We start from the raw sequence: 13,971 nt of genomic DNA, 5'->3' as shown, positions 1-13,971 counted from the left end.
GGAATGTCGCTTTCTCAAAAAAAACAAAGAGAAGTGTCGGGCGGGATCTTTACAGACTAAAGCTAACTTGCCTTGTATTTATTAGATTATTCCCATATAGGTTTTCTCCTGATAAGCAATTTCATTGTTTTACCAGGAATCGGCTGGCAGTATGTAATAGCCTGGTTTAAATCCGTCCCGCTTCTTGTATGTGGATACTACCTTACCATACTGCTATTCTGGTGGTACCTCTCCAACATTAATTGACTTTCTGATGTTGATTATTAGCCCTACATAAATTTCATCCCTTATCTCTCCTAATACACTGGAATCGATAGGGTCTGTCCCCAGGGATTAGTCTGTTTTGAGAACCTTCATCTCATTGATGTCAAAATTCTTAATTCTGGTGGGTTTCTTTTGTCAGAGTTAGGCATGTTGCTAAAGTATTTTCTAATAGTTACTTCAGCGATGTATTTATTTAATATACAAACTATTCTCTGCCCCTCCAAGTTTTTATCTCCATTAGCATTTGTTAAGGTTCTCATACAGAGTACTTGGCACTAAGGTTACACAAGGTTCTAGTTTTTATATATATCTATAATATATTTACTTTTGGGACAGTGGCTTCCAGCTACATAGTATTACATTTTTACAGCATATCATGTGCCTTCTGGCAAACATTAAACCAAGTAATCAGCTTACCTATGCATAACATTGTGAAATTGCCCTGTGTGTTTGACAAACTACCATAAAATCTGCTGTAAACGATGCAACATATGACTTTTACGTCAGATAACCCTGCAAAAGATATAAATTGATTATAAATTGCACCCCCATGTTTGCAGCTCATAAAACCTGCATGAAGATATGACTTATTCATTGAATTTTACAGCAATTATTTCATTTTTTTACATTTAAATCAAATTAAAAGAAAACATTAATGTAAAGTGCAACAAATATGGATCAGTTGACCTAGTGAGGAAGTCCCTGATAAAATTAGCTTTTTTTTTTGGTTTAAAAATCTAATCAAGAAGCACGATTGGACATCACCACAATTCAAGTGCCTTATTATTGAAACTATTGCTGCAATGACATCTGATTTTTTCCCCCACTACTAATCAGCATGTTTAGTCATTCCTCTTTTCATCTTTCACAAGAACTTTGCTGAATGGGTGAACCCGCACATTATCTTATTTCATTGTTCATTAAGAGGGTTAATCATTCAGTCAGCCTCTCAGAAATCTGTACATGTTAATGAATGAGCCAGGTCAGCTTCTTGTGTCCTTTCGTTTTGGATCTCCTCTTTGGTTTCCTGTGTACTTCACGTTGAGCAATGGAGAGCAGCGAGGGAATACCACAGAGACGCAGCAAGGTGAAGAACTTTTTCTGCAATTTGGCAGAAAAAACCAACGCAAGAGAACGTTTGACATGGTAAGTGAGTGGAAATTGAACATTAACTTTTCAATATCATATTCTTCAGTTGTCAGAACAATAATGCTGAATCAATCGGTCTTTCAAGCATAAGGTAGTTTCAGATAAAAGTGATCTGCATCTATTACTATGAATAGTGGGGAAATAATTATATTTTGGCTGTTTAGCCTGGAATTTTTCTGTCTGCATGCTAGATACCAAAAGCAGCAAGTTATAGACAGAGCTAAGCAGTTCTGTGAGTAACGGATCAGAGCAAAGCTTTGTGGCCCTATCACCAACCATTGAGAATGGTGGTGGATAATTAGATAACTAACTATGAGCATCCCCACTCTCAACCATGGGAAAGCACAGCAAGAGACAAGGCTGAAATGTTTGCAGCTATCTTTAGCCAAAAGTGGCAAGTGGATAATCCTACTTGTCTGCTGTCAAGGTCCCCATCATCATAGTTGCCAATGTCCAACCAATTCATTTCACTGCACTTGATAATAAGAAGCAGCTGAGAACACTGAACATAGCAAAGACTATGAGCCCTGAAAACACACTGGCTGTAGTGCTGAAGACCTGCACATCAGAACTAGCTGGCCGCCTAGCCAAGCTATTCCAATGCAAATCATTATAGGCAGTCCCTCGGAGTCGAGGATGACTTGCTTCCACTCTAAAAGTGAGTTCTCAGGTGACTGAGGAGTCCAATGCGTGACCTACAGTCTCTGTCACAGGTGGGGCAGACAGTGATTGAAGGAACGGGTGGGTGGGGAGCCTGGGTTGACGCACGCTCCTTTCGCTGTCTACGTTTGGATTCTGCTTGTTCTCGGTGATGAGACTCGAGGTGCTCAGTACCCTTTCGGATGCTCTTTCTCCACTTTGGCCGGTCGTGGGCCAGGGATTCCCAGGAGTCGGTAGGAATGTTGCACTTTATCAAGGAGGCTTTGAGGGTGTCCTGGAAGCGTTTCCTCTGCCCACCTGGGGCTCGCTTGCTGTATCAAAGCTCCGCATAGAGCGCTTGCTTTGGGAGTCTCGTGTCGGGCATGCAGACGATGTGGCCCGCCCAACGGAGCTGATCGAGCATGGTCAATGCTTCTATGCTGGGGATGTTGGCCTGAGCGAGAACACTGATGTTGGTGTGTCTGTCCTGCCAATGGATTTGCAGGATCTTGTGGAGGCAGCGCTGGTGGTACTTCTCCAGCGTTTTGAGGTATCTGCTGTGTATAGTCCACGTCTCTGAGCTATTTAGGAGGGCGGGTATCACTACTGCCCTGCAGATCATGAGCTTGATGTAAATATTACACTGCCCTCTACCCAACATTATGCAAAATTGTCCAGTTATGTCCAATCCATAAAAATAACGTTTAACCAGACCCATTATCATCCTATTAGCCTTTTCTCAATCATCAGCAAAGTTAAGAAGAAATAATCATCAGTACCATCAAGTGATGCTGCTCACCTAAAACCTGTTTGCTGATGCTCAATTTGCATTACACTAGAACCACTTGGTTCCAAAACTTTTCACAATCTTCATCCAGACATTTTTTAAAAATTTATTCATTTCAGGGGATGTAGACATTTCTGGCAATGCCAGCATTTATTTCCCATCACTAATTGCCCTTGAGAAGGTGGTGGTGAGCTGCCTTCTTGAACCGCTGCAGTCCATGTGGTGAAGGTGCTCCCACAGTGCTGTTAGGGAGGGAGTTCCAGGATTTTGGCCCAGTGTCGATGAAGGAATGGTAATATATTTCAAGGCAGGATAGTGTGCGTCTTGGAGGGTGTCATGTATGTACATGCTGTTTGTAGCCACCAGATGGTGTCATTGTTGGAGGCAACTGAGCAGCATGCACATGGTGCTGCTCTGGTATAAAAGGCCAGACATTTTGTGAGTCAGACACTTTGGGCCTAAATAAAGCAGAACCAAGGTTGTACCTTGCTTAGTTAAACAGTACTCAGTTTGAACCTTTATTGCATACATCACATTTGGCAATGAGAATACAAGAACCTTTGTTTGCAAAATGAGCACGATTGGATTTTTAGAGCAATTCGTGGAGGGAGAAAATTGGGCAGACTTTGTGAGCCGTTTGAACCAGTACTTCGTGGCCAACAAAATGAAAGGGGTCGACGATGCAGATCGGTGCCGGGCCGTGTTCCTCACTGTGTGTGGCTCAAAAATCTACGGTCTGATAAAGAATCTACTCATGCCGAGTGATCCAACAGAGTAAACGTACGAGGAGTTGTGTACATTGGTACGGGAGCACCTCAAACCAGACGATGGCATCATCATCTTGAGATACAGGTTTTAGACACATGTTCAATCAGAGGGCCAGAGCGCGGTGGAATTCGTTGCCGACCTGAGACGTCTAGCGGGACCATGCAAGTTCGGGACAGTGTTGGCAGATGTGCTGCGGGACTTCTTTGTTATCGGTAACAACCACGAGGTGATCCTGTGCAAACTTCTGGCGGTGGAGGGGTTGGATTTAAAAAGGGCCATCCAGATCGCTCAATCATGTATGACGACAGACAGGAGTTTAAAGCAAATAGCGGTGAAGAACCGAACCTCGGCAAGTACTGTAAATGCGATTGATTCGGTGTTCGGCAGAGCGACACATGGCAGGGCCTATCTGGCTGCGTTCGCAAAACCTGTGGCTGCCCAAAGTCCGGCAGAGGGAATGTATCCGACTTCTCCGTGTTGGCGTTGTGGGGGAAATCATCGGCACCAGCAATGCCGATTTAAGCAATACAGTTGCAAAGGCTGTCTGAGAGTGGGGCATCTCCAGCACAAGTGTCCGCAGGTGAGCAAGCGAGCTGCGACACACCACGTGGAGGATGAGAGTCAGACTAGCACGGATCCGGATACGCAATCTGAGATGCCAGATGAGGAAGTGTATGGACTGTACTCTTTCATAACCAAGAGTAAACCAAGTTTGATTAAAGTGAAGTTTAACGGGATACCAGTATCGATGGAACTGGACACAGGGGCGAGTCAATCGATCATGAACATGAGGGCATTTAATAAGCTGTGGGATACTAAGACTGTGAGGCCCAGGCTGAGCCCTGTTAAGCCCAGCTGCGCACGTACACCAAAGAACTGATAAAGGTGATTGGCAGTGCACAAATTAATGTGTTGTACAACGGTGCAGTTCACGAATTACTGCTGTGGATTGTTCCAGGCAATGGGTCAATGCTGCTCGGCAGGAGCTGGTTGGAGAAAATCAGATGCGACTGGAACGACGTAAAGGCGTTGTCGTCGGCGGAAGATACATGTGCCCAAGTATTGAGCAAGTTCCCCTTGCTGTTCGAACCGGGTATCAGCAACTTCACGGGAGCCAAGGTGCAGATCCACGTGGACTCAGATTAAGACTCATCCATCATAAAGCTCGGACAATGCCGTATATGATGAGGGAGAAGGTCGAAATTGAACTGGACAGACTCCAGCATGAAGGGATCATATCACCAGTCGAATTTAATGAATGGGCCAGTCCCATTGTTCCTGTGCTGAAAAGTGATGGCACAGTCAGAATCTGTGGAGACTACTGGGCTACGATCAACAGGGTTTCGAAACAAGATCAGTACCGGTTACCGAAGGCTGATGACTTGTTTGCAATGCTACGCGGAGGGAAGTCGTTCACAAAACTGGACTTGACGTCTGCCTATATGAAGCAAAGGTTGGTCGAGATGTCGAAGAGACTTATGTGCATTAACATGCTCAAAGGACTATTTATTTACCACAGGTGTCCGTTTGGAATTCGCTCAGCTGCAGCAATATTCCAGAGGAATATGGAAAGTCTACTGAAGTCCGTTCCCAGAACCGTCATGTTCCAAGATGACATCCTGATCACCGGTCATGGCTCCAAGGAACATCTGAACAAACTGGAAGAGTTCTATTGCGTTTGGACAGAGTGGGACTCAGACTTAAACGCTCGAAGTGCGTCTTCATGGCATTGGAGGTCAAATTTCTCGGGTGGAAAATCGCCGCTGATGGCATCAGACCTACTGACGTGAAAACCAAAGCCATCAAGAATGCACCCAAGCTGCAGAATGTGACGAAGCTGCGTTCGTTCCTGGGTCGACTCAACTACTTTGGTAACTTCCTACCTAAATTGAGCACCTTACTTAAACCACTGCACATGCTATTGAGAAAAGGGTGTGGGGCGCATTACAAGAGAGAGCTTTCGAGAAAGCCACCAATCTGCTTTGCTCGAACAAGCTGCTGGTACATTATGACCCATGTAAATGTTTAGTTTTGGCCTGTGATGCATCGTCATATGGAATTGGTTGCGTGTTACATAGAAACATAGAAACATAGAAAATAGTGCACGAGTAGGCCATTCGGCCCTTCGAGCCTGCACCACCATTCAATAAGATCATGGCTGATTATTCACTTCAGTACCCGTTTCCTGCTTTCTCTCCATACCTCTTGATCCCTTTAGCCATAAGGGCCATATCTAACTCCCTCTTGAATATATCCAATGAACTGGCGTCAACAACTCTCTGCGGTAGAAAATTCCACAGGCTAACAACTCTCTGAGTGAAGAAGTTTCTCCTCATCTCAATCCTAAATGGCTTACCCCTTATCCTTAGACTGTGTCTCCTGGTTCTGGACTTCCCCAACATCAGGAACATTCTTCCTGCATCTAACCTGTCCAGTCCCATCAGAATTTTATATGTTTCTATGGGATCCCCTCTCATCCTTCTAAACTCTAGTGAATACATTCCCAGTCATTCCAGTCTCTCCTCATATGTCAGTCCAGCCATCCCGTGAATCAGTCTGGTGAACTTTCCCTCAATAGCAAGAACGTCCTTCCTCAGATTAGGGGACCAAAACTGAACACAATATTCCAGGTGAGGCCTCACCAAGGCCCTGTACAACTGCAGTAAGACCTCCCTGCTCCTATACTCAAATCCCTTAGCTATGAAGGCCAACATACCATTTGCCTTCTTCACCGCCTGCTGTACCTGCATGCCAACTTTCAATGACTGATGTACCATGACACCCAGGTCTCGTTGCACCTCCCCTTTTCCTAATCTGCCGCCATTCAGATAATATTCTGCCTTCGTGTTTTTGCCCCCAAAGTGGCTAACCTCACATTTATCCACATTATACTGCATCTGCCATGCATTTGCCAATCACCTAACCTGTCCAAGTCACCCTGCAGCCTCTTAGCGATCTCCTCACAGCTCACACCGCCAACCAGCTTAGTGTCATCTGCAAACTTGGAGATATTATACTCAATTCCTTCATCCAAATCATTAATGTATATTGTAAAGAGCTGGGGTCCCAGCACTGAGCCCTGCAGCACCCCACTAGTCACTGCCTGCCATTCTGAAAAGGACCCGTTTATCCCGACTCTCTGCTTCCTGTCTGCCAACCAGTTCTCTATCCACGTCAGTACATTACCCCCAATACCATGTGCTTTAATTTTGCACACCAATCTCTTGTGTGGGACCTTGTCAAAAGCCTTTTGAAAGTCCAAATACACCACATCCACTGGTTCTCCCTTGTCCACTCTACCAGTTACATCCTCAAAAATTTTAGAAGATTTGTCAAGCATGATTTCCCTTTCATAAATCCATATTGACTTGGACCGATCCTGTCACTGCTTTCCAAATGCGCTGTTATTTCATCTTTAATAATTGATTCCAACAATCTTTAATAATTGATTACAATAAGCCAATGAGTCGGGGACACTTCAAGCTGTCGCACATGCATCCAAAAGTTTGTTTAAAGCAGAAAGAGCCTACAGTATGGTAAAAAAAGAAGCTTTAGCGTGTGTGTACGGTGTTAAAAAGATGCATCAATACCTGTTCGGTCTGAGGTTCGAATTAGAGTCTGGTCACAAGCCACTCAATTTGTTATTTTCCTAGAGCAAAGGTATCAATATCAATGCTTCATCCTGCATCCAAAAGTGGACGCTGACATTATCTGCCTATGATTATGTCATTCGTCACAGACCTGGAACAGAGAATTGTGCTGATGCTTTGATCCGGTTGCCGTTGCCCACATCGGAGGTGGAAGCACCACAACTGGCAGATTTAATGCTAATCATGGATGCTTTTGAGAGTGAAGGTACCCTTGTCATGGCTCAACAAGTTAAGACCTGGACCAGCCAGGAGCCGATGTTATCGGTGGTAAAGGGTTGCATCCTCAAAGGGGATTGGTCTGCCATATCTAAGCAAATTTGCAAGGAGGCCAAACCGTACATTCGTTGCAAGGACGAACTGTCTCTTCAAGTAGATTGCATATTGTGGGGCAATTGAGTTGTAATGCCTAAGAAAGGGAGAGAGAAGTTTATGTGTGACTTACACATCCTGGTATAATGATGATGAAGGCCATCGCCAGGTCCCATGTATGGTGGCCAGGAATTGATTCTGGGATGGAAGCATGCATGAATCAGTGCAACACCTGCATGCAGCTCAGCAAAGCACCAGCGGAATCGTCGCTGAGTCTGTGCTCATGGCCATCCAAACCTAGGTCCAGGATCCATGTAGATTTTGCAGGTCCCTTCCTGGGCAAGATGTTTTTAGTGGTTGTGGATGCTTTTTCAAAGTGGAAAGAATGCATAATCATGTCATCCTGTACGTCCACGCCAACCATAGAGAATCTCAATGTCATGTTCGCGACACATGATCAGCCTGACATAGTGGTGAATGACAATGGGTTGTGCTTCACCAGTCAGGCGTTTCAGGAGTTTGTAAAACTTAATGGCATAAAACATGTAAGGTCAGCACCGTTCAAGCCTGCGTCCAACGGGCAAGCAGAACGTGCAGTGCAAATTATCAAGCAAATCATGAGGAGAGCAACCCAAGGATCACTGTAGACCCGCTTGTCTTGCATACTGCTGAGTTACAGGACAAGAGCCCCCACACTCACAGGGGTCTCGCCTGCTTGTACACCCGGATTTAAGTAATCATGTTGAATACAGATGATAGAGTCAACAAGAGTACCACGATCGCGAAACTGTGTCACGTGAGATTTCTGTTAATGATCCTGCATATGTGTTGAATTATGGATCTCTGGTACAGTCATGGCCAAGGAGGGCAACAGAGTATTTGTTATTAAGCTCAAGAATGGGCAAACTTGCAGGAAACATTTGGATCAAACAAAGCTGAGGCACACAAGTCGGACGAAGAAATCATCGATGACCAATCAACCTACCAGCAGTTTTCAGTGAACTCAAGGGTCATCAGTGAACCCGAAATTTCCACCACGGACTTGTTCAATAAAAATGGACTTGCAATTCCTGACATGGCTACTGCCACCCTTAACAAGTCAGCCATCCAGCCACCAGCCACAACAGACACCGCACACTCACCCAAGGCCGGAATTGAACTGAGACGGTCAACCCGGGAACGTAAAGCACCGGACCGTCTCAACCTGTGAAAGACTGTGATAAGATCTCAGAGGAGGGTATTGTCATGTGTATATATATGTTGTTTGTAGCCACCAGATGGTGCCATTGTTGGAGGCCACTGAGCAGCATGCACATCGTGCTGCTCTGGTATAAAAGGCCAGCCATTTTGTGAGTCAGACACTTTGGGCCTAAATAAAGCAGAGGCAAGGTTGTACCTTGCTTAGTTAAACAGTACTCAGTTTGACCCTTTATTGCACACATAACAGAGGGAAACTTGGAGGTGGTGGTGTTCCCATGTGCCTGCTGCCCTTGTCCTTCTAGATTGTACAGGTCGTGGGCTTGGAAGGTGCTGTCAAAGAAGCCTTGGCAAGATGCTATAGTGCATCTTGTAGATGGTACACGTCGCAATCAGTAAGTGCATGTTGGGTCGGTGGTGGTGGGAGTAAATGTTTATGGTGGTGGATGGGAGTGCCAATCAACCGGACTGCTTTGTCCTGCCTGTTGGAGTTGCACAAATCTAGGCAAATGGAGAGTATTCTATCACACCCCTGACTTGTGCCTTGTAGATGATGGAAAGGTTTTGCGGAGTCAGGAGGTGAGTCACTCACTGCAGAATACCCAGTCTCTGACCTGCTCTTGTCGCCACCTGCTTGTGAACACAAGCAAAACACTGTGGATGCTGGAATCTGGAATAAAAACAGAAAATGCTGGAAATCTCAGCAGGTCAAGGTAGCATCTGTGGATTGGAAGCAGAGTTAACGTTTCGGGTCGATGAGTTAACGGTTCTGACGAAGGGTCATCGACCCGAAACGTTAACTCTGCTTCCAATCCACAGATGCTGCCTGACCTGCTGAGATTTCCAGTATTTATGGGGCTGGTCTAGTAAAGTTTCTACTCAATGGTGACCCCCAGGATGTTGATGGTGGGGGATTTGACAATGGTAATACCATTGAATATCGAGGAGGTAAGAGCTGAATGCCAGAGGCGAGGTGAGGTAATAGCCGTATCAACACTGTGGCTACAAGAGCAGGACAGAAGCTGAATATTTTGCTGTAAGTGACTCACTTCCTGATCCCTCAAAGCCCCACCTCCATCTACAAGGATAAAGTCAGGAGTATGATGGAATACTCACTACTTAGCTAGATGGGTACAGCTGAAACAACACTCAAGAAGCTCAACCCCATCTAGCAAGTTGTCCGCTTGATTAGCACCGTTGCCATTGAACTCAACAAGCAGCCGCTCTACCACAGATGCACTGTGGCTGCTGTATGTACGATTTACAGGTTGCGTTGCATCAACTTGCCAAACTTAACTGCAGCTCCCAGCCTCGTGACCTCTATTATTGAGAGCAGCAACGTCATGTTAGCACCATGGCCTGTAAGTTCTCGTCTAAGTCACACAATTTCCTGACTTGCATATACACCATGGTTCTGTTGTGTTCCGAACACAGATGAGACTGCACACAGGGAGGTTAAAGTAACAGTGACCTCAGTCTTTATTAAGACACTCCAGAGTGAGGAACAGGCCTTAGAGGCTGGCTTATATACAGTGCTCTCAAGGGGTGCTGGGATCCCTTGGGACTTCTGGGGATGCGCTCCCTGGTGGCGGAATATGGGAGTGCATGCTTTACAGATACACAACAGGTTCCTTCATCATCGGTGGGTCAAAATCCTAGAATTCCATTGTGGGAGCACCATCGCCACAAGGACTGCAGCAGGTCAAGGAGAAGGCCCACCATCATCCTCTCAGGGCAGGCAATATATGAGCAATAAATGTGGTGTTGCCAATGTCACCCACATGATCCCAGAAACAAAAAAACAAATGTTAGGGCCTACCTGTTCTTATTGAGTGAGAATAACTGAAATTTGGAGAATATACCTGTCAAAAGATAGCTTATATTTTTTAATTCATTTTCATTGCTCACAGACAAATTCTCATTAACTTCTGTCAAACAATAAAGGCCCTTTCACACTGTATTCTGATTGTGGGAAGCAAACACTGGTTTCCCATCTTTAATTGTCCTCTGCTTCCATTCTTGTGTAGGCCCATTCAGAAAACAGAGGCCTGGGCATGAGAGTTGATGGTGTTGGAATACAATAAAAGTGCTTAAAGACTCTGATTTACCATTGTCATCATTTTGACTTTTATAATAGAGGACTCTTCCTCATTATCTGAGCACATAATTCAACTAAATGGATCACGACATTCTGATCTGATGACTGGAATTGAACTTTGAACAGTTGTTGATTAAATTAAAGCTTTTCATATTCTACTAGTACATTATGCAAACAGCTTTACAAATCTTTTAATTACAAAGAAAATAATGATGTCATTTTTCTTGAAGTTGCTAATCTAGTTATTGTTCAATGTTTGTCTTTATATTTTACCTCTAAAATCCATGAAATCTCAGTAGATGAATGGCTTTAGTATATGATTTAGCACATTTGATGATTTGTATCTGTAAACTGTAAAAGTTCAAAATAAACCATTACCTTACTTTAAAGATTCCAGTTATAATTGGTGCCAGTGAAAATTGGTCGAGAATTTGGTAAATTCTGCAGTGATTTTTGTGGTGAAATATGCAGGAAGTTTTTCCCATGTTTGGGTGTTTTCTCACTAATTAAAAGCGCACATCCCCTATACCGTCAACAATTAGAGGCACTTCAAAACTTAAAACCCACTTGGGGGCTCCTTAGTTGGTTCAATAGGGAAATATTGAATGTAATATTGAGCCCCACAAGCCAGGGAGGACCTGAGATCTGTGTGGAGTTAACTGATCACAGCTATGGCAGATCGGAAAACATCAGCCGGAATTCTCTCACACGATTGCTCGCCTACAGCTCCTGCTGGGAAGTGTGGATATTGAGTGAGGCAAACTGGGTTCACTACGATACTCCCACAGTCAAATAGTCCTAGAGCACTCACTTGTTAACTCACACATGAAAAATGACTATTTGAGCAAGTTACTGGGTGACCACCAGAACTTATGGAACTGTACACAAGCATAAGTCAGTGCCTTCAGGGAAGGAGGGCAGAACAATGGGTTCAAAGGAAAAACAAGAAAAGCAAATACAGACTGATTTATTATAGCAGCAACTATTTCATGAACCTTTTCATTTGAACACATTCATTCAGTATGACAATTCGTAAAATTGGCAAGTTTCAGCCAAGGACAGGAGGCAGATTGTTTTTGGGTGGTGGGCAGGTGTTGGGGATGGGGGTCGGGGGTCGGCGGGGGGTGGGGGGTCGGTGGGGGCGGGTTGGGGTGGGGGGGGGGAGGTTGTTCCTCTCTTGGATCTCATCTTCATTTTAGTTATCCCAATGCATAGACATTCCAATACAGCACAGTAACTTTTTTGCATAGGTAGACATTTTCATTCAAACTCAGTTAGTTCCACCTGTTGTAATCTGGTTTTAATCTTTTCCACTGTTTTTCACAATTTTAATCCTTTTTGGAATGTCCAAATGACTTTTTCTATATTGTTGTAAGTGAGGCGCTCCCTCTGTCTAGGCCTCCAGCTCACACCCTTCTGCTTCCTGCTCCTTCTACTCTTTGCCCTGTCCAGTCCACCTAATTAAATAGGTAGCTATCTATTTACATCAAAGTTGTGAGACTGTCTGTCACACTCCAGATGTCACACTGTATCAATCACCCAACAAATCATAACTGAATTATCTATTAAAAATGTACAAAATAAAGAGAAGTCCAGTCAATTACTGCTTTTTAAATGTGAGGGAGCCTGTCCTAGAGAGGAGCCAAGGAACTGTCACAGTGTACTTGTTAGGGGTTAATGGTTAGGTATTTCTCTTTTATGCTCATATTTCAGGTTAGCTCCAAAATAACCAAATGTTTGTGCACTAACCAGAATTCTTGATTTATTTTAGGAGCCTTCTAAAGGTATTACTTCTTGGTCAAGGATTATCCATGTTATTATGTGGAACTGCAATCAGCAGTCAATATTTGGCAGATGAATTTGCTGTGAACACTCCAATGCTTCAGGGTTTTATCAACTACCTTCTATTGTTCCTGGTTTACACGGGGATATTGGCTTTCAGGCAGGGTATGTAGTGAACAAAAAGAAGATTCTGTTTGAAATGTTCAGAATCAGCAGAATGTACAGTATGATGTTAAAATAATTATAGCATCAAAATTGAAGTGCTAAGTTAATTTTACTTTTAACCAGGCGATGACAATTTAGTACAAATACTGAAGGCAAAATGGTGGAAGTATCTTCTGCTGGGATTAATTGATGTTGAAGCAAACTACATGGTAGTCAAAGCTTACCAATATACAACATTAACAAGTGTTCAGGTATGTGTTCAACCTTATAAACCTTATTACTTCAGTTGTGATATCCTGTATTTTCCTATGTGTGGGTGCTAAGAGTTTTCTAAACAATTAACCCTTACCCCCAATTCTCTCTCCTCTGCCCTAAAGTTGAATCATGCTCGGGTATGGCACCATGAATCTTAACAGCCATCTGATACTTCACCCAAGTGGACATCCTTTTTGCGTGACAGCAGTCGGCTTTTTAATGGTGAAGGGCATTATAACTAATCCCTATCCTGTCCTTGCCCAGTGCCTACATATGTGTATTTTTCAACAAGGATTATTAGACAACAATCAGGAGTGGGAATCCTGGCACATTTTTTCCCCTTTCTACCTTGGGAGTGCTGAGGAAAATTGTAGTGTTCCCACTGCTGCCCTGGCTGAGATCAGCTAACTCAGTACAGAGTAGGGATTGACTTTGGGGCTTTCTCCTCTGCATGGTTCAGTACCCTCTCACGTGGTGCTTTTATAAATTAAACCAACAGTTTGCTGCCATAAGTTTTTTTGACTTTCAGCAGTAAATCATTATTGTACACCTTGAAATATTCTGGCAGCAGCATTTACATTGGGGCAAAATTTGGTACCACCCTGTTTGGGCGGGAGTTCCTGCGTCAGGCGCGGACGTCCCGCCCCGCGACCTATATTCGGGTTGCCGCCCCCCGAGAGGAAGTGCAGCGCAAAATATCACACTGCACATCCTCTCGGGGGCAGGAGCAGGGCGCAAAGTTAGCAGCGCTATGTGGTGGGACGCGTAGTGCTGGCGCTTAGACAGGGCCCTCCCCTTCAGTAGCTCGGCACACAAGTAAGTCGGACATTTTTTTTCCTGCCGCATCGCCCCTTTAATTTTCTCCCTGCGAACAGCCTACAGTGGCAGCTTCAGGGGGCGCTATTGAA

The 13,971-nt window shown here is 44.3% G+C and overlaps 1 protein-coding gene across 1 annotated transcript in view; it reads left to right on the top strand.

Moving 5' to 3' along the window:
- Positions 1-1,312: 1,312 nt before the first annotated feature.
- LOC139274634 (solute carrier family 35 member F2-like) overlaps positions 1,313-13,971 on the top strand; it is a 94,751-nt gene continuing 82,092 nt past the window's right edge. Inside the window, exons 1-3 of the mRNA XM_070891312.1 lie at positions 1,313-1,410; positions 12,633-12,808; positions 12,932-13,059. Of these exons, the coding sequence (XP_070747413.1) occupies positions 1,313-1,410; positions 12,633-12,808; positions 12,932-13,059 (402 nt within the window). The remainder of the gene's footprint in view (positions 1,411-12,632; positions 12,809-12,931; positions 13,060-13,971) is intronic.

This window comes from Pristiophorus japonicus, chromosome 10, assembly GCF_044704955.1.
Source record: "Pristiophorus japonicus isolate sPriJap1 chromosome 10, sPriJap1.hap1, whole genome shotgun sequence".
Lineage (NCBI taxonomy): Eukaryota > Metazoa > Chordata > Chondrichthyes > Pristiophoridae > Pristiophorus > Pristiophorus japonicus.
Note: the sequence above shows the minus strand (reverse complement) of the source record. Positions and strands in the feature narration are given on the sequence as shown.